Here is a 22,207-nt window from a genome sequence, read left to right on the forward strand (position 1 = left end):
ATCAAAAATATGTACTTTTTTGCATCAATAAAGGAATAAATACCCATCAAAAACTCAGTAATGGGTTGTACTTCCATAACCACTTCCTTTTCAATCACTATGTACACACCGTCTGCATTACTTTGAAATACTCGAGTAATGATATTCTTTTAATCTCATATAGAAGTACTTTATTTTCGGCATTGTCATTGTGTTTACATATTTTATTTAATTGCGCGTTAAGAATTGTATTTTATAAAAAAACAACATTAACTTTGTATCTGAAAATCATTATTTAACGCGCAATAGTCGTACAGTTATTAAAACTTTTAACTAACAAACCGAATTCCTTGGATCGCATTCTCACTAGTTCCTTTTTATTATTATATACAAAACAACTTACTCAACAACTTCTTTGTAAGCAAAATATACTTGTTTAACTCCCTATTTTTAAGCGAGCTTAGAAGTACTGCCTCCAATGACATCACCGTGTTAAAATAATGAGTTAAAATGCATTTCAACTCATTACTTTTAAATGTAAGTTTTTCCTGGGTATGTATCTACATATGTATGTATATTTAAAGAATAATAGTGTATAACTATCATTCGATTTACACGTTTACAATCAATCAATCAAATTGTGTAAATCGAGATTAATATCTATTAACACAAGAACTTAAAAAGCGAAATCGTATAAAGGTGTATATTTAAACCGTAAGTATAGTGACGAAATTTTTATAACATTTCAGAAATGATTTAATCAAAATCATTTATGAGTTGTGACCTTTAAGTTGCAAATGAGCAATAACTTTCGTAATAGAACACTATTACAGTATTTACAACTTATTACAACTTTCTAATAACTAAAGGTAGGATTTTATAATGCCGATAATTTGTTTTATTCTTATGCTTTATCAGTATCCTAAAGCTAATAATTATATTTACTATAGTAAATTATAATAATTAGAAACGCATCATATATATTATAAAATCCTACCTATAATTATTGCTAAGTTGCTAATTATTCAGATGATGTTATATTTCCGTACATAATAATTACATTTCTTAGATTTTGGGTGAATTTTTTTTAAATCCAAAATATTTCTTTTTAATTTGGCCCAGAAAGTCCTTGAAAAGCCTGAAGTTAAAATCCATTTCAACATCTGCCAAATCCGAATAACTAGAAAACCGAGAATCGATTTTATCACATTATCAAATTTTGTTTTAGTTTATCGATTACCTATCATCCCTGTTTAGATTAATTTTAAATATGGCAGACCAGATTAATTATTTTTCAAATAGTGAAAAACACGAGATAATTGTTTTTTCGGTATAATAATTTGAAGCACAAAAAAATTAAACTCCATGACTGCCTTATATATATGTAAAAAATCTTAAAATTTAGAAAAAAATTTTGCTAAGTTATTTGAAAGTAACAATAATTATCTGGTTTATTTTAAACTTTGTTAAATAAATTAAAATATAAAACAGAAAATAAGTTTTTATTTTTCTATTTTTTATATTATTTTATCTAAAAATCTGCTCCATCCCCTTGACAATTTTACGCCATGGGTGGGGCGGTATCGCCGTTTTTGGTCAGTTCGGGAAAGTTTAAATAATATGTACATTTAGATGACATACACGCAGAGAAAAATTATAGTTGTGGTAACCATAATCTACGATCAACATATTATGGTTAGAATTATGGTTAAAGTTAAAACATATTGTGATAATTTTTACTATCATGAAATATCATATTATGATCATTATTAGTATAACAAAATTGAAACTAAACCCCAGAACTGCCCGTGGGGCACATGCGCCAAATATATTTAATGCTTATGATGTAGAACGAAATTTGGTTAAAATATAGAAAAAATCAATAACAATTTGTTTTAATTTGTTTGTTATGTCTTGTGAAATAAACAATAAAAATATGGTTTATTATGCATTGCTTAATGAATTAAAGTATAAAACAGCAAAATAAGATTTTATTTTTGTAATTTTTTCTTTTATTTTACTAATGACAAATCTGATCATTCTCTTGGCGAATTTACCCCATTGATGGGGCGGTATCGCCGTTTTTGGTCAGTGCGGAAAAGTTAAAAAAATATGTACATGAGGATGACTTAGGAAAAATTGAAAGGAATAAAACTAAAGCCAACATATCTAAATATCCGAACCAAGAAAAAAATTAAGAATATGTATTGTGGTTTACATTTGAGGCCGCCTCAAAAAAAGAGTAGTGTTTCAGGTGTTTCAAGTAACTATTTTAAGAAGTCAAATGGCTTTAAATAACATTAATATGGTTACATATGAAACAAAATATGGTTAAGCTAATGTGCTCGGTGTAAATTCTAATATATTTTTCAGTTTTCTTTTGAACAAACACAAAACTTCCAAGCACTGGTATTCCCATAAAAATATATGTATATATATATATATATATAATATATAAATATTATATATAATATATATATATAATATATATATATATATATATATATAATATATATATATATATATATACATATATATATATATATATATTATATATATATATATATATATATATATATATATCCACACTTTCATGCCAATACAAACATAATTCAATTATTTTTAATTTTTTATGTACCCCATTTTATGTATTTTATTTCTCTATTGAATTTTATTTTGTTTAAAAAAATTTTATATTTTTAGATATTATTTATTTTTTACAATTATTTTAACACTGCGTTTGTTTAACAATTTATTTAATCCGATCTTGTACGGATAAACCATACAACTGATATAAAAATTGCGAATACCAAAATATTTTTAATAGTAAATATATTTTAATTATATCTTAAACATTTTTTGGGTAAACATGTAAAATTCTACCATTTAATGGTTATTTGAAAGTTTAAATGGTTCTAAATAATATAATATGTTTACATAATTATCATTATTTATTTGTTATAAAAATAAACATATAAATGTTTTTAGTAAATAAAATATAGATGAAATGCAAAAAAAAATAACAATTGATTGGTTAGGACAATAAAATATTGTTGCAAAAAACATATAATAGTTGTCATAACCATGCCGAACCATGGTTTTTCTCTGCGTGTAGGAAAGATTGAAATGGATAAAATTAAAGCCAACATATATCCAAATCAAGAAAAAACAAGTAAGAAGTTATAGTCGGGCGAGGCCGACCATATAATGCCCTACACCTGTATACGAATAAAATGTGATTTAGTTTTCATAACAAAGCATTTAAGTTGAATTGTGAGGCTTTTTAGAGGGGTTAGGGTAAAATAAAGCCCTATTATTATAAAGTTCATTAGGGTCATCAACACTAGTATAGAACTTGGTTTTACAGCTTTTTGTCGAGATACGAGTATTTTAAACATAATTATGAACTTACATGCCATATTTGGCGGGTTCAGTTCTATGGGGCCTAGGTGAAGTAATGGACCGATGTTAACCATTTTCAATAGGCTTCGTCTACAGTACCATAAAAGATCATGTGCCAAATTTCATTGAATTATCTCCAAAATTGCGAAATGTACTTTCTTTATAAGCCCTATTCGGGGGTACAGTTGTATGGGGGCCAGGTGAAATAATGGACCGATCTTAACCATTTTCAATAGGGTTCGTTCCTGGTTCAATAGAAGATTATGTACCAAATTTCATCAATTGTAGTTTGATTTCAGGGTTTACACGGACGGACGGACATAGCTTAATCGACTCAGAAAATGATTCCAAGCCGATTGGTATACTTTAAGGTGGGTAAGGGACCAATATTCTTGTGCGTTACAAACATCAGCACAAACCCAATATACCCTCCCCACTAAAGTGGTGAAGGGTATAATAAAGAATATGCATTGTGGATTTAATTCGAGAACGCCTCGAATAGCTATATCATCTAAACGAAGATCCCATAAGTTTGTCAAACCATATAATTGATTTTATTTAGGTGTCTATACTTTTTAAGTATAATAACAAATAATTGGATATCATTTAATCATATCTTTGATTACTGTAGAGAATTTATTAATTACATTTATGTACATACATATGTATGTACGTACATATACATACACATATTTAGTAAATTACTTTGCAAATTTGAACATAATTATGCATATATTACAAATATTAAAATAAAATATTTGAAAAACAGTAAGTATAGGTATGCTACATATGTATGTACATTTGTAAACACACATACATACATATATTATTGATTTACTTCTATACCGACTTAAGTCTAAAACGACGACACTGCTTTGAAATAAATTTTATATATATCTATATCTTTATCACCAGCTTACAAAAACGTGACATACATATGTATATATGTATAAAGAGATAAATAAATATGTTTTTAATCTAAGTTTAAATTAAATGTTTGCTTATAAAATATATGAAAAATCTAAAAGCTAGTTTATTCATTAAAAAAAACAAATTTTAAATTATGCCAGTCTTGTAGTAAATAGGCAGATATGTATTTAAAATTGTCAAAATGTCTATTATCACATGTAGTAAATGAATTTGGATTATTAAATGATTGGATGGAAATTTAACAATAATTTATTCTTTTTTCAACCAATTACATAATATATGTTATTACTGAAAATAAATTATTTAAAATTTGAATGTAATTTTTAAATGTATGTAATATAAATGCTTTTTTAATCGGCAGAATATCTTACTGTGACACGAAAATCGCAGGTTGAGATTCAGCAGACTGGGTTCAGCAGACTGCATACTACCATGAGTAAAAATGTTTGTATAGAAAAATAGCGAAAAATAGGTTAAGCTAATGCGCCTTAAAGATATATAAAAAGTTTAGTTTAAAAATAATAACAGTACGAAATTTCTTAAGGAGGATAAGGTTCCTTTAAAAAAATGCTTTAACCCTCATAACTGGCTTCATAACTACAAGTATACAAATTAAATTTGAATTAAACAATTTATCATAAGTTCCGTATTTGACCCAAAAGCCAAACGGTAGGATTTACTTATACTGCAAAAATTACTGGAGTACATTATCCATTTAGGTAATACGAAAACTAGTCCCCTGCAAACTTTGTTGGAGTATATGATCTGTGAGAAGTCCTCTGTATTAGAGGCATGTTCATTGTGTTTTATAGCAAATTAGTTTTTAGCCTGCTTACGCGAAAAATTTGTTTAACAAACCTACATATCTATCTATCTATCTATCTATCTATCTATCTATCTATCTATCTATCTATCTATCTATCTATCTATCTATCTATCTATCTATCTATCTATCTATCTATCTATCTATCTATCTATCTATCTATCTATCTATCTATCTATCTATCTATCTATCTATCTATCTATCTATCTATCTATCTATCTATCTATCTATCTATCCCCCATATAAAGCATATTTCAGAAAATTATTTTTTAACAATAAATTGCTTAAATCTATCGAAGACGATTTACAAATCAAGTCAAATGCTTTATTATGAAAACTAAATCATAATTTCTTACTTGCTATTTTTATATATCCGATAGTATCTTTTTATTGACCCTTTTATTTTTGATATTTCAGCTTGTAAGTTAATGTAATTCGATTAAAAAAGGGTTGAAATGTTTAAAATTTTATGATCCAGCTTATTTTTTAATCAAAACTTTTAAAATTCTATTATTTAATATAAATTTAGCGGAAGAACACTTAAACTTCGGGAATCTAAAATCCCCGGGATTACATTTTTAAAATCCCGGTTTTCGGTGCTTTCAAATCGGGAATTCCCGTTTGGCATCCCTACCTCCAATGTCATTCCCCGTGTTAAAATAGTGATTGAAAACGCTATTGTGTGAGTAAATTTAAGCATTTTGATCCCTTTCATTTCAATGTACGTTTTTGCTGGGTATTTAAGTACATAAGTATTTAATGCCCTAAAATTAGTAAATTTAAATAACCAAGGCAATTTTCTTAAATAAGTCGAACTGTTATGAATTTTTTAGAATCTTGTATATCAAAAGTAGCTAATTTCATTAATATGTTTAAAATGATTCACGAACCATATAACTATTTCCAAAATACATTGTTGCGAAACCACTGTGCAAGCTGGAGTATGAGGAAATAAAATAGCTAAGTAGATAACTTTTTCTGGTAATTAAACTGTGAAAGTCGAATAGAGTGAAACAATAAAAGACATTTATTTAATTTTTTGTTTGTTTTTCATATAACATTTCTTTTATTTTTTTGTTTATTATTTTTTTCAAAGTTTTTTTTTTTTTTTTTGTATATTTTTCATTTGGTTAGACACATACACATATTAATTCTCATGTTTTTTTTTACAAGAGTTGTATTTATTTTTAATATGAATATTGGATTTGTTTTCGTTTTATTTTTAATACAAACAGGATTTGATTACAATTTTTGGCATTTAGTTAAAGATTAGATTGATTTGAATTGAGATTTGGATATTGATGTTGAATACATTTTTTACATAAATAAAAGAAAGAATAACTTAAGGGAGGGAGAGAGATTCATTAAATGGTTTGTTTAGAGGGGAGATTGTTTTCCTAAAGGATCTGTGAATATTGTAACAGTTAGTTTTAGTTTTATAATTTTGTTTTGTTTTATTTATATATATTTTTTAATCTTTGGTTTAAATTCAATATACTTTTGTATGTGTGTGTTTTTTTATGATTTACAGATTTGTTTTGTGGGTGTTTTTTTAGTTAATTTAAAATAATAATAAAAATAAATAAATTATTAATAAAAAACAATAAGAAAAAACAAAATAATAAAATAATAAAATAATAATACTTGTGTGTTTGTGAGTTTGATTGTATGAGTTGTAATAGTGTTTTGCTTGATTTTTTTTAAGATTTTAATGAGTTTTTAATGAGATTTTTATTCTTAAATAATTTTCTTACATTTAAGAAATTTATTTTAGATTATTTTTAATAATTTAATAAATTTAACAAGTTTTTACAAAAACAAAAATAAAAGGGGGGTAGGTTTGACTAGTGTGCAATTATTTTGAGTTTTTCTTTTTGTTTTTATATCAAATTTCAAAATATTTATTTTTTTTTTTCTTTCTTTAAGAAATTTGTTTGTTGGTTGGTTTTAATGCAAGGTTTAAGAGTTGTAAAATAAATAATAATAATAAATAATAATTAACAAAAATACAATAATTTTAGAGTTTTTTTATACATATATATAAATTAAAATAAATTAATAGTTTTTGTGGGTTTTGTTTTTAGTGTTTGTTTTTTTATATATAATATTATTAGTAATAAAATTTTAATTTTATTTTTTTTTGTTTAAGCTTTATATTATTTAATGAAGTAAATTCAGTCTTTGGTATTATCACAACATTTGTTTTTACACAATTTGGGGTTTTTTTATTTGTTTCATTTTTATTTTAAATGTTTGTTGGTTGGTTTTCCTCTTTGATTTAGTTTTAATGAGTTTATTTGCATTTTTTTGTAAAAAAGGCAAAATAAATAAAAAAATTAACAAAAATTTAATTATATAAAAATAGCATAAAAAATTATTTTAAATAAAATATACAGAACAAAAATGTCTTATTTAAAAGGAAAAAGACATTTTTATGGTTGTTTTTTTTTAATATTGGCGTTAACAAGTTAGAAACATTTATGAAACGCCCAAATCGCGCAGCAAATGCTGTGTAATAACTTCACCCTGTTCTTCCATTAGTTGAGCCGTCACTGTATTGATTAAATTGAACACAATGGCAAAGACAGTGAAGGCACAATAGATGCCCAAGGCTAACCACCAAATGAGATTTTCATAGGCCCGATGCTCGAAATTCTTAAGCACCAAGAGACCAATGGTGAGACCAGCCAAAGCTCCAGTTAAATGAGCTATATAAGAAACTGGAGGAGCTTCGTTAAGAGTAACATCAACGGCTAGATATTGTGTATAAAATGCATATCCCAGATCGCAAAATACTAAAATTATAAGAAAATATAAAAACATGGAAATTAGTAAAGGGCTTTTAAGAAAGTGTTAAAAATATTATTTTTAAAAGAATTTTTTTTAATATAATTTCATTTTGATTTTAAGGAAACTTACCAAATATCACCACCGATACTAGCTGGGCAATAGCATATTTCATTTGACCATAATTGAGTGTAATATTGGCCAGATGAGCTGCTAACAAGGCATAAACACCACCGCTGGCGCCCACCAAATACACCTCCGAATCCACTACACTGGTGCCCAAGGAACCAGCAAAAACACCCGCAAAATATATAATGGCTACACGCAGTGAACCATGCATGACCTCCAATGGAATGCCATAGAATAATTGTATGACTACATTGAAACCCAAATGGAACCAGTTGGCATGTAAAAACATATAAGAGATAAAACGCCAAACTTCCAAACGACGATCGGGCCTATAGATAAACACCGAATCGGTAGGTATGGCCAAAGGTAAATCCTGAGATTTTGAATTATACTTTTGTACCGTCAAAATATCATAGACAAATACAGCGATCTAAAAAGAGAGCAACAAAAGAGAAAAAAACTAAATTAGTAAGGAATATTAAGACGTGGATGTAGGGACAGGGGATGAAAGAAAGCTTTAAAGACTGAATAAAGAAAGGGGGATTTAGTTAAACAAATACTTACTTCTAATAGCGAAATCATTAAAATGAATATGGGCCATGATTTACGATGATCGGCTTTAAAATATACAGCCTCCATGTCACTGTTTAATTCCAAAGATTTGCTGTGATGATGATGTTGATGATGATGGTGGTGCTGGTGTTGTTGCTGTTGCTGCAACTGATGTGTTAGTGCTTTCTGCATATAAATATGTTCATTATTATGTTTCGTACAACATGTTGTACTGTTTACACTGCTATCAGTATCATATGACGACGATGATGCCGATGAGAATGTTATAGCTTGTGGAATGTCTATAATTATCGATTCAAATATTGAATCTAAAGATTTTGTGTTTGTTGTTGTTGTTATGTTTGTTGGTTCTGCAATATTTTGAGCCATTTTTAGATTTTTTGTTCTAAATTCAAAAGTCTTTTATAGTTGATAAACTGCAATGAAAAAAAGTGGGGAAATTAATTTTATTTCTAAAAACATTAAAGAAAAAAGTTTTTTTTTTTAATATTAGGAAAGAAAAATTAAGTGTTAAAATAAAGTTTGTTTATAAAAGCCGATAAATTCTTTTACATGTTTCTATTCTGGATTTTGTTTACAATTTTTTTTAAGCATTTGTAGTTACTATCCCTTAAGTATTTGTGTACTTTTAAAAATACTTTGTACTTTATATGTGGTTGTTGTTCTTGTTGTTTTTGTTTATGTAAATGATAAAGTGTGTTTTTATTTTTTGTTAATTTGTGGAGCAAAAAAAATTGGTTTATTTACTAAAGTATTGGTTAAAACAAAATATTATAAAGTTATTTTGTTTACTTTAAAAGAAGTAACCTAATTTTTAATTTAAAATTTTTTTCGAGAGTGTGTAAATTTCCTGTGATGAGGCCACAAAACAATTTATGTTAAAAATATAAAAGTAATTTATTTCAAAAACTTCCTTATAAAAATCTATGTCATTTTTATAATTTATATAAATTGTGGCAAAAAAAAAAGAAAAGAAATCTTAAAAACAAATCAAGGTTATTTACTGTAATATTTTTCTATAGAAATCTTGTTTGTAAAACTAAACATTAAAGAGAAAATTGTCATCATCATCAACAACAGCAGCAGAAGCAGCAGCAGTGGCATTATCAGTGACAACAATCATATTAAATTATGTTTAATCGCATTCGTTTCAATTACATTGACATCTAACAAAACAAATCATTAAATTGTTATTATTTTATCTTTTAAAAACTACATTTATTAAAGCTTTAATTTAAAGTTTTTACTTATTTTTTTTTGCGAAATTTTTTTTTAAAAGGTTTAAGTGTGTACATTGTGTCACACTTTATGCTTAAATTGGCTTTAAAAAAATTGTTAACAACATTTTTTTAAAAAGCCTGGGAAAATTTTTAAGATTTCAACATAAATATTAAGGTGTTAAATAAAACAAGTTTTAAACTTTAAGTTTAGAATTTTTGTTTTAAAATATTTTTAGACATTTTCTTTAATTAACTTAAAAAAACACTTTCCTTTATATGCAAACATAATAATTTCACAATTTCTTGCTTAACTTTGTTGTTGTTTGTTACTAATTTAATTAAAAAATGTTAATAACTTTATTAATTGCAAATAAAAACTATTCAAATTGTTTAAAAACTAAAGCATTTTATTTTTTAATTAAATACAAAAAAAACTCAAATACCATTAAAAAAATATTGCATGTTGCATGAATTTGAAAAGCTTAACTAAAATATGCATTTTAAATTAAAAATGCAACATATTAGACGTTATGGTTAAACAATTTTTTGGGTTTAATAATAACAATTACAACTTGATTTTACAAAAATAATAAAGAGAAATCTTGCCAACAACTTTAAAGCAAATAATTGCTCAATTGTTTATAATAAAAAAAGTAATAATATGGAAAATACAATTTGAACTTTAGCAATATGAACTTTGATATCTGGATTTTATATAGAAATCAGCTACACGTACGCAAAATTCAATTATAAGAAAGAAAAAAAAAATTAAAACAAAATCAGTTTCCCAGAATAAGAATAAATTTTATGGCTTTAAAGCAAAAACAGCCTAAATCATTATATGAAAAAGTTATATTATAAACTTTTTCCTTTTTTTCATAAATTTTCTTTAAGGTCAACAACTAAAGCGTTAACACTTTTTTTCTTTCAAAATGATATTTTAAATTCTTACCTTATATAGTTAAAGTAGTTGTAGTAGTTGTTTTTTTGTTTGGGGAGTAGTATCGTTTAGAGTATAAAGTTGCTGCTGGCAGTCAAATCCACTTGTCTCGTTGAAACACAAAACAGCTGCTGCTGCTTTAAAATATGTTTGTTGTTATTGTTTGCTGTTACTGCTACAAAAAACTTCAAGTTTTTTGTTGTTGTTGTTGTTGTTGTGCGCTATTATAATAATCCACAAATATTTGTTGTAAGTTGTTAAATTTCAACTTGCCCTTTATTTTCTTTCACTTTTTCCTTTTTCAAAAAGGAATAAATATTTTCTTACTTTCGTCTTTTAAACACTTTTTTTGCTTTAAAACCGTTTATTTGATTTTTATTAAATTTATGTTTTAATTTCACACAATTTACGAAATTTTTGAATTGTCGTTGTTGTTGTTTTGTGTTTTGATTTATTTAGTTGCAAATTGGTTCGTTTGAAAAGATTTTTAAATTGCAATTGCTTGTAATTATTATTATTATGCTGCTGTAGTTGATTGTTGTAATTTTTTGTTTTCAGCTTAAAATTCATTTTGAGCATAAGACGTTTTTATTAAGAAAAATTATTTTTTCTGTTTGCACTTTTTTATTTTTAATAAAAAACACTTTAATTTTAACGAAATTTGTTTATAAATTTTCTTCTTTTTTTTGAAAATTGTGCGTTTATTTTTTTCACAATTTAATTTGTTATGTTTCACGTTGTGTGTGTTGCTAAGTGATGTGTTGAGTTGTTGCTGCTGCCACGGCTGTGTGTGTTGTTGTTGTAAAGTAATCCAAATTTGTGTTGGCTGTAGTAATTCACTTTTTCATTCACTTAATTTAAATTTTTTACATAAATTTCATTTATTTGTTGTTAATAAATCCAATAGGTTTTTCTTTTTTAATTTTTTTCGTTTTTGTCTTAAGTGAGTGTGTATATATTTATGTGTGTGTGTGTTTTATATATGAGAAAATTAATAAATTTATATTTCTTTTTTTTAGCTAATAACTAACGTTTGATTTGCTTAAACATCCTACTACGTTCGCGTTCCGCACGCAACTAACACGGAATATTAAACTGCCGGTCTTGAAATACTTGTTTGAAAAAGTGAAAAATTTTGCTTAAAACTAAAAATGTATCTTGTTTTTGTGTGCAACATACAACATGCTCTAAACCACAAACACAACATTCACACACGAAAAAACCAAAAAAAATATACTTAACCCAACAACAACAACAAAAAGAAAAATACACAACAACCTACAGCAGTGATAAACAGCTGTTTAATATGTATCTTATAGAATGTTTTGTATCTTTTACTAGTTCTACTTGTGTGTTTTCAACACTTACACAACCAACATGTTTTATATCTTATTAAAAGTGTTTATTGTTGTTGTTGTCATTGCTGTAAAGGGGGCAAATACTCGAACAAAAGCAGCTGTTTCAAACCTATTGGAACATGTTAGAAGTTGGCAACTAACACAAATTCCTTAAAGGGCTTAATGATAAACGTAAAACAACCACGTTTAAAAAAGGTAAAATGGTTGTGTGTATGTTTGGTTGGCTTTCAAAAGAATAAGTTTTGTTGTTGTATTTAACTACTTTAGGAAAAACGGAAGCGGAATTGAGTTGTATGTGGTTTGTGTGCTTGTGTATGAATGTAAAAACATGCAACATTTTTATAGCTTTAATGTTGCAAGTCAAACAAACAATAAAATATATAATTTTTACCTGCAGCTGTGTGTCATACAGGAAATCTTGTTTTGTTGTTGTAGTTATTATTCTACAACAAGAATGGTACGTGCCATGAACTCCAACTACAAATTAAAAAAAATAATAATAAAATCCATAAAAAATAAAAGAAATATTTCTAAAGAAAAAAAAACTTCAGAAATATATGTATTCTAATATAAAACAATAAAGTTGATAAATATTATTATAACATTTATAATAAATATGTATGTTAATAAAAAAAACATATTTTAACCCACACACATGTTTGTTATATTTTTGGTTCGTTCTCTTAACCAAACATATCTTCAGCAAACTTGTTTTTATCTAGTTTGTGTTTGCTGCGTATAAGAGTTTGATCCAACATTTGTGTGTATAGATATTTGTCCCAAATATTTTTATTTTTCACTTTTCTCAATGAATGGACTTAAATGCTGTTTAGTCTTCAAATTGGTTTTAGATGTCAGTGAACTGCAGAGGATTTAACATCTGCTGGAAGGCAGGCAAAAATTTGTGAGAAAATGAAAAGATCTTTTATTTAGAAAAATACGTCTTTTTATTTTTCTACAAATATTACGTTAGAACGATAAACGGATTACAAATTCTGTGGTGTAATGATTTATACACTATAAAAACTAAAAACTAAAAGTAGTTTTTGGAAATTGAAAAAAATTTTAATGTAAAAAAATATTTTGTTACTAAATTATGTCAATAATTTTTTGAAATTCATGAAATATTTTTTTCTTACAGTCAGTTATGAAAAAGAGCAAAAAATGTATATGAGTTAATATTTATTAAAATTTGGGTTCCGATATTTTTGTAACTAAAACTTCAAAAAAAAAGTTGTTTAACAATTTAAATTGAAAGATTGTTATCGACTTTACGAAAAACAAAAATATTATTTTAAAATTTTTTAAATTTCCTTTTGATTTTGTTGATTAAAACATTTCGACTGTATTCAAAGCTGCATATCTTAAAACACACACACATTTTAAGGAAACTTATTTAAGTTTATTCTTGAGTTCTTAAACATATTTTCTTCAATAATATCCGAATTATAACTAATTTCTTTAAATAATTTGTTTGAAAAATTTTAAGACTAATTCAATCATTTTTTTATACCTTACTCCACTTCAGTTGGGAGAATATTATACATATGTATGTTTGTGCATATGTTTATTACACACGACAGTTTTCTGAATCGATTAAGACAAGTCCGTCCGTCTGTCCAGTAGAGTGTCCCGAGAAACGGCCTTTTTAGAAATTTCATATATGAATACATTTCAGTCGATACGTATTAATGTACTTTATAAGAAAAAAAAAAAGAAACATATTTTTTTCAAATGGTCCTCAGTTCCCTGGGGACCATTTGACTATATTATAACTTGTTAAAAATAAAATGAAATGGTTCTTAAAAATTGAACAATTTTGAAAAAAAAAATTAATTTTTGTACAGTATTTATGGTCCACAAAATGATTTTATGTGGGTTGAAGAGGCATAGTATTTTTTTGAAAAAGTTGTCAAAACTGTCCGAATTTTTAGCTTATACTGAAACATATTTGAAAAATTGTTCGGAATTTGGTCTGCTCCATTTTTATTTTTTATTATTTTAGAGTTTATATGCCTTTTATAATACATTAAATGTCGTTTTGCGGACTGTAACAAATTAGTTTTCTTGAGAGTTTGAAACGGAACTTTTGAGACCGATTTCAAAAAGAATGCAAAACAATTTTTTAGCATATTGTATTAAGATCAAGTTTTTTCAAAATCTGAAAACTTTTTCAAAAGAAATTTTTATTTTTCACGTGTTCAGTACATTAATACGCCTCGATTATCAAGATATTTTAATAAAATTTAAAGCATACGTGTTTTTCGGCATAAGGATGAAATTGGTCCATTATTTCACCTAGCCCCAATACAACTGGACCTTCCGATTTGGGATGTGAAGCTCATAATTACGTCAAATATACCACTTTTTTCCAAAAATTGACACACTTATGTTTTATATAGGCATTATGACCATGACGATTTTTTTTAATGATCGGCGATACAAAAGTGTAATAAGATAGAACTTGATTTTTTTCGAATTTAAATTTGGAATTGTAAGGAAATGTATTTATTTACAACATTTTTTTAATTGTTTGTTATTTTTGTAAATAAAACTTTATAAAAAATAAACTGTTTGTGTAGTAAACACACTCAATGTTAATTTAAGCATTAAGATGGTATAAAAAAGTTTAGAGTTCGGAAGTAGTTCTGGTAATTTTGGATCTAGTATAATACTAGTTTGGTACTAGTTGCATTTCCTGCAGAGCTATATGTTATTATAAACAAAGTATGCAAAATATAATAAAGATGTCAAATATGTTACAACAAATTGATGCCATTTTTATGCAAATCCTTTATATCTTTATTTTTATTTTGAGTTACTGACTACAAATGCATATGTATAGACATCCTTGCCCTGCTAATAACTGTTGTAATAGTAAAATATTGAATAACATTTTTACAAAGTTTCTAGATTATAATCCGTTATTTTCACCCGTTATTGTTCGTTAAAGTTTAAAAAAAGAAAAAAAATCGTTAATCACTATCTCACTTTTACCCATTATTTGTAATTTTTTGGCCATGATTGTAAAATTCTGGAATTACAAGCTCTATAATTTGTGCCAACCATTTCCTGAATTTTATTTTTTAAGTTTTTATGAGGTTATGTTCCAACTATCTTTTATTTACCAAAAGGATTTTTGCATAATTTCTCTTTGGCCCCTGCTGTTTAGGCTCTATAGTCGAATAAACATAATAAAAACATTTTTATAGTAAAATATGTTTTGGTAAGGTAGTACTTTTTAGAAAAATATTACTAAAATATTTTTTAAGGATTAAACATGGAATTCTATGAAAAATTTATTTGTATATTCTAATTTTTTTTTCTTATCTGAGCAACATTTCATTATTTTAAAATTATATATTTTTGTTAGTATTATTCCAACAAAAACTTACATTGAAAAGTAAGGGAAAAAACTTCCAAAGAAGCGAAAAAGAAGTAGAATTTACGCCATTGACATACTAAAAAAGACTTGAAGAAGTTTGTCGTAGGAGGGATGTACTCTTTATTTGATTCTAAATTCACTACATTTGAGGTCATTCTCAGGAAGTAATTTGGAAGTAATTAGGAAGTGAAATTGTAGTATTATAAAATACAACTAGTTTGACTTAATTAATATCAATTACAAGCACTTATCAATCAACTTCAAAATAAAATGTGTGTAATTTAAAAAATTTCACTACAAAAAAAAACTTAAAACTAAACTAAAAAAATAGATTCTTTTCGCTTTATTGGACGTCAATAAATATCCACTTAGTGCTACTTTTAAAGTGGTGATAAATGTTATTCTTTTGGAAGTACTTCGTTTTATTTCTGCTTGGTTACTACGATCGCCAGCAAATAATGAGTTATGTAAGTAGTTTCGTTTTTGCAACTCATTTCTCTCATTTCATATAAAGAGTAAAACAGTATTCTTCCAATTTGATTATAAAACAAATATATTAAAATTAAATATTTGAATTAATAGTTTAATTAAAAATAAAAAAAGTTTTAGTAAAACAAACTTTTTAAATAACTTTTTTTGTGGTTATTTTGTTTTCATTGGGTAAACAAACAATTGAATGGCTAACTATTTGGTCAAAATTGCCACGTTCAACAAAAGTTTTTAATGAAAGAAACCACTGTTAAAATGGTTTCACACTATATGTCATTGTCCAGAAAATTATCATGTAATAAAATTTTTTTGAAGTAAAACTTTTTATTCTTTATTAAAAATGAAACATAAAAAATGAAATTAACACATTTGCTCGATTTTAATTAAGACAACTTTCACAACAAACAAACTAAAGGAATAAATGATGAAATGGATAATTGTCAAAATATTACCCATTGATGTCACATGACAGCAGAAGGCACCAATGAATTTTAAAAGATAAAAAAAGTCATACATGATTGTTTACATAAATACATATGTATGTACTTATATAGTATATATGTATGTGAAAATAATATGAGTATTGCACAATTTCTAATGCCAACCAAATGATAATAATGAAAAAGTAGACGAAAAAAGGAATAATAAACTTTTCTAATATCCGTAGATGACTTCATTTTGACATAATTTGCCCAAAAACGATCTCAAACTTTCAATTTTGTAAATATTTCAATGAACGTATGTAAGTATGTTTGTAAGATATGTACATGTGTGTGTAAATTAATGTTGGTATTTTAGTCCTTTGATGAACAAAACGAAAAACGAGAAGATAGACCATACAAATTTCAACATGAAAAAGTAACTAAATTTTAGCCACAAACTTTTTTAAATTGCCATGGTAATATAATTCGGTTTTCTCTAAAAAAAAAACAAACTTTAACAAAAATGTTTCCAATGTTGTCCACATTAAGTACATAGTATTCACGTTAAAATTTGAAATTTTAATGAAAACTGCTTAAATTTTTATGGGTATATTTTCACAATCTCTCTTAATATTTGATATAAACTTTTACACATCAACAAGCAGAATTTTATTAAATCATTGAATTCTTAGCCTCAGTTCAGTTAATTGAACCCTCGGTAAAAGAGTGTAAATGTAATTGATTATTATTAAAAGTAGGTATCAGACATAACTACACGCAGAGACTAAACATGGTTCGGCATGGTTAGGACAACTATTCTATGTTTTTTGTAACAATATTTTATTGTCATAACCAAACAATTGTTATTTTTATTGAACTTCATCAATATTTTAGTTACTGAAAACATTTATATGTTTATGACAGTTATAAATTTGAGAATGATTCTTTGAAAAATAATTATTTTTACAACAAATAAAAATTGATAATTATGTAAACATATTTTATTTTTTAGAACCATTTAAACTATCAAATAACCATTAAATGGTAGGATTTTACCCGTTTATCCATATAATGTTTAAGATATATGTAAGTAAAATACGTTTACTACTAAAAATATTTTGTTATCGCCAATTTTCTATCAGTTGTATGGTTTATCCGTACTAGGTCGGATTAAATAAATAGTTAAACAAACGCAGTGTTAAAATAATTGTGAAAAATAAATAATATCTAATAATATAATAGGAAACAATAGAAATATAAAATACATAAAATAGTGTACATAAAAAATTAATAATAAAAAAAATGATATTGTTGGCATGAAAGTGTGGATATATATTTTTATGGGAATATCAGTGCTTGGAAGTTTTCTGTTTGTTTAAAAGAAAATTAAAAAATAATTACATTTTACGCCGAGTACATTAAATTAACCATATTATGTTAATATGTAACCATAACATGGTTACTTGAAGACATGTGACTACTTGTAACCATAATATGGTTACTTGAAACAATAATATGATTACTTAAATCCATTATATGATTACATGAAACCATAATGTGGTTGCTTGAAACTACAATATGATGCTACAATATCACATTATGATTAATAAAACTATATTATGATGAAATATTTGGACTATATTTAATCATAATATGATAGAATATTATACTAATAGTGATCATAATATGATATATCTTGATAGTAAAAATGATCATATGTTTTAACTTTAACCATAATATGTTGCTCTTAGATTATGGTTATCACAACTATATTTTTTCTCTGCGTGAAGAGACTAAATCCATAAATAGTCATAAACTTGCCAAGAGACTACCCTATAGGCCAAAAAGATATTCAGTACTTTAAATCAATAAAAAGAACTTTTTAGGTAAATGTTAGTACTATTTCAAAATGTATCCATGTTCATTCCTGTTAAGTAAGAATATAAAGTTTTAATGCTATCTATCGCGGCAGTTTTACATCAGTGTTCAATAATATGATTCCCGAGTTTTTTAGGCTACTCTAATTAATAAAATTTACTTTTGTATTAGAGGGAGAAAGTCAATCGTCGCTAAGTAATCAACTAAACTATCAAACTTTACTTAATTGTCTCAAAGTAATCGAGAAAGTAGTATGTAAGAAAGTAGTATGTACTTAACTTTATAATGAATGTTATTATTTCAATTGTCTATTTGTAATCGAAGCGATGGGATATTATCACACTTCTGACTTCCTTCTGAATAACGCACACAGCTATTCTTTAACTAGGGATCAACCACACCGAACTTAAAGGATGTGTTGTATGTATTTGTATATAAGAATGCACATGATGAGTTTTATAAAAATGACCATTGAAGTTTTGCCTTGAGGCTCTGCAGTTGATTGTCAAACAAAATGAAATAAATGAAACTTTAGTTGAATACATACATTACATAAATACATATTTCTGTACATATCTAGCTTTTTAGCTTCAATGTATGTGAGACTTGTAATAAAACTGGTCCAAAAATCGTCTTTTTACAATTCCATTTGTAACACATCGTTTATATGTATGCACATTAAGGTGTCTCGTGGACCATTGTTTTAGAGAAATATCTCTCAATTACGAAAAAAAAATTAAAAAAGCATTTCCTCAGGATACTCTAATGTACACATGTGTATAATCTTGATCATTATTAGACTCTATAACTCGCCATATCCATCAGTCTGGACAACATTTCACATGTGTTTTGATGGTGGGTACTTTCGTCTTTAAATTTTATCGTTTCGGAGAAAATAAGAAATAATAGAGATGTTTCATAGTATTAATATTCGTAACATTTTGATACTACCTTACTGTACAGTTTTGTAACGGTATAAAAGAAGAATAAATGATATTGGCAAATGTCCAGCTGGTGTTAGTTTTGAAAATGTCACTAATGCCAGACTTTTTATGTCATCAATGTATCTCTATTTAACCTATACAGTTCATACTTATATTCTTATATTAATGTTTCATATGAAGTCATAATAACCCAGCAAAAACTTGTATTTACACAGTGACTTGCTTCACCATACTGCCTCCATCGATTTACAGTACTCTAACATAAAATCATATACACACATACGTAAGTACTATTTATGCATAAAGTCCATTATTTTAATCCCATTAAAGACTTTGGCCAATGATTGTCATTTTTTAACTCGAATCCAAGAAGTCGTTTCGGAACTAGTATGCAATGCATTGAAAAGTGTAGTATCAGTAGATAACAAGTGTTATAGAACTTAGAAGTTTTTTAGAACCAAGACAATATTCCGAAAAACAGGTTCAAAAGTAATGTTTAATAATCTGAAGTAGTAGTATTTGCACTCATTCTAGAACTTGTTGTTTTTAGAACAAGTTCTGAAGTTACTGACTTCGGTTTGATATTCAAGTGCTCAATTCATTGCAATGTGGTTATGTAAGTACAATCCCTTTGATGGTTCAATTATCTACCAATAAGATAAAATCGGCAAGAAATTCTGGGGACCAAAAACACTTAAATTATAATTATTTAAAAAAACTGAATATAAAACCTTTCAAAATACAAAATTTCAGAGAAACTTTTTACTAAAATCGAATAATCTTAACCCATAAAATGTAAAGGTCCAAATTATATATTGTTTTTTGTTTTCAACCCATTTCGTTGGAAATTTTTATTTATATAATTCAATACTTCAAAAATACAAAAAAAAATCCATATAAAATAGTTTTGATAGTTTTTTCAAACCTTTATTTCATTGGCCTGTGCTATTTAAACCGACAGCTAATTTCAGTACTTATTTGTAAGTACTTGTCTTTAATGTTAACGAACATGTTGGGAAATGTGGTTTTAATAGTTTTTTAACTCATTACTTTTGAATCAAAGTTTTTGCTGGATATATATTTTATTGCATATATATCTATTTAATGTGATAACATTTTTGATGTTACATTTCATATTTAATATTAAAGTCATCTTTATAATATTAAAACTTTTGACTTTATGTCAAAATTTAAGCAATATTTAAGTAAATTTATGTTTACAAGAATATAGAATATTAAATCGTTCTACTTTAGATGGTAGGAGAACTACTTTAATACTCTAATCAGTTAATGTAACCCTTTATTAATAATATTTAATAGTTTTATGATAAAAATATTGCACGCCGAAAAAAGAAAAATAAATTGCTTAAACATTATGGCGATGAAGAGTTGTGCCACTAATGAGCATTTTATTATAAAAGTTTAACAAGTTTCTTTTTTTCCTTTTTTATCACAATCTTTTAAGAATATTTTTAATAAAAATTTTATTACTTTGGTAAGTAGGTTTTGGTTGGTGAATAAAGTGTGGCTTTGGCAGTCAACTTATTACAGTTCTAAATATATCGAGTTTTAATAAGAAGTCGAAAACTTTTACTACTAAAGGATTGCAAAAAAAAAATTATTTAAAAAAATCACTAAGTACTTGCAAGGGTGATATTATGAATGAAAGTTGAAAATGCTCTGACATATAAATACAAAATGTAAGAAGACCAAAAGTTAAAACTTTGCCAAACTATGACCGCCAGCTAACTAACCAACCACACTTGTCCGGATTCTTTTTTGTTGTTCTTTAAGTTTTATATAAGGCGTGACAAAAAAGTTTGTTTGTCATTTTTGTATAATTTCTGAAATATTTATAGGCGACCAAAGTGCACAAGAATGTAATTTAATTTAGTTTCTAAACTTATTTTCTAATGAAATTGAAATCGTGTAGCCTGTTTTTTTGTCATCGAATGTATGCATAAAATGTTTTCAAATTATTGGACAACCGGGTGGACATTATGGAAAATGAGAAGGATTATGTGTTAAAGTAACAACAAAAAATGAGTGTGATTTTTATTGTGCATATTATTTGGATTTATTGCATTCCATTTGTATAATACTTCGGTAGTAAAGTCCATAAAAATATTTATGATCAGCGTTCTTGTAATATCTAGGGACCATGAGGAAATTAAAAATTTTCCCAACAAAAATAGTATTACCAAATATTGGAAAATTTTAATCAATCAGATAAAAAAAACTGAAATTTTGCATACGAATTTCAAAATACTATAGATTTTTACATCATTCGAATTTTTAACGATATGTAGAGACATAAGATTCGTTACAACTGAAACAAGTCTAAGTTTCTGTACTTTCTCTCTTAGCAATTTACTTAGATTGGTTATAAAAATTAACCCCTTCCTTTGGATGTCATTGTTTAGTCATGTGAAAAGTAACTACAAAACCAACATTTGTAATTTTAGAAAAATTTTTAGCGTTATTCCTTCTCATTGTTAATTTTCAGTGAAAATAAATACCACCAGTGGGTATGAGTGTTATTGTTGCAAAATTTATGCAAATCGTCTGGAACAAGAAAACGAAAAATAAAAATTGCAATGAAAACTTGTAATTGTAATATTTTTAAATAATTTAAAAAAAGAAAGGTTTCATTGAAATGATTTTTTCTTAAAAATTGTAATAAAGAATCAACAATTTTCAATTAAAAAGTTTCGATTTTTGATTAACTTTTTTGTTTTTCTTATTATTGCTATATCTATTGATTAAAAGATTTTTAATTGACAAAAAAATTTATTGGAAAAAGATTCAATTGATATTTTTTTAGAGTTCTCTTTTTAAAATGAAACTTGTTCATTTGATTTTTTTAATAATTCAACAAAAAATGCTTTAAAAAAATCATTTAACAACTACATGTTATTAACTTGAATTCGTTATTAAATAAAAAGTCA

At 26.0% G+C, this 22,207-nt stretch overlaps 1 protein-coding gene across 1 annotated transcript; it reads right to left on the reverse strand.

The window, feature by feature from the left end:
• Positions 1 to 7,465: 7,465 nt before the first annotated feature.
• LOC111676071 (protein rhomboid) lies at positions 7,466 to 11,186 on the reverse strand. The gene is made up of 4 exons (XM_023436955.2): positions 10,796 to 11,186; positions 8,615 to 9,039; positions 8,054 to 8,480; positions 7,466 to 7,929 (listed from the first exon to the last, which is right to left on the reverse strand). Exons 2-4 carry the CDS (start codon positions 8,990 to 8,992, stop codon positions 7,613 to 7,615), a joined length of 1,122 nt encoding a protein of 373 aa, XP_023292723.2. The 5' UTR covers positions 8,993 to 9,039; positions 10,796 to 11,186; the 3' UTR covers positions 7,466 to 7,612.
• Positions 11,187 to 22,207: the final 11,021 nt, after the last annotated feature.

This window comes from Lucilia cuprina, chromosome 5 (assembly GCF_022045245.1).
Source record: "Lucilia cuprina isolate Lc7/37 chromosome 5, ASM2204524v1, whole genome shotgun sequence".
Lineage (NCBI taxonomy): Eukaryota > Metazoa > Arthropoda > Insecta > Diptera > Calliphoridae > Lucilia > Lucilia cuprina.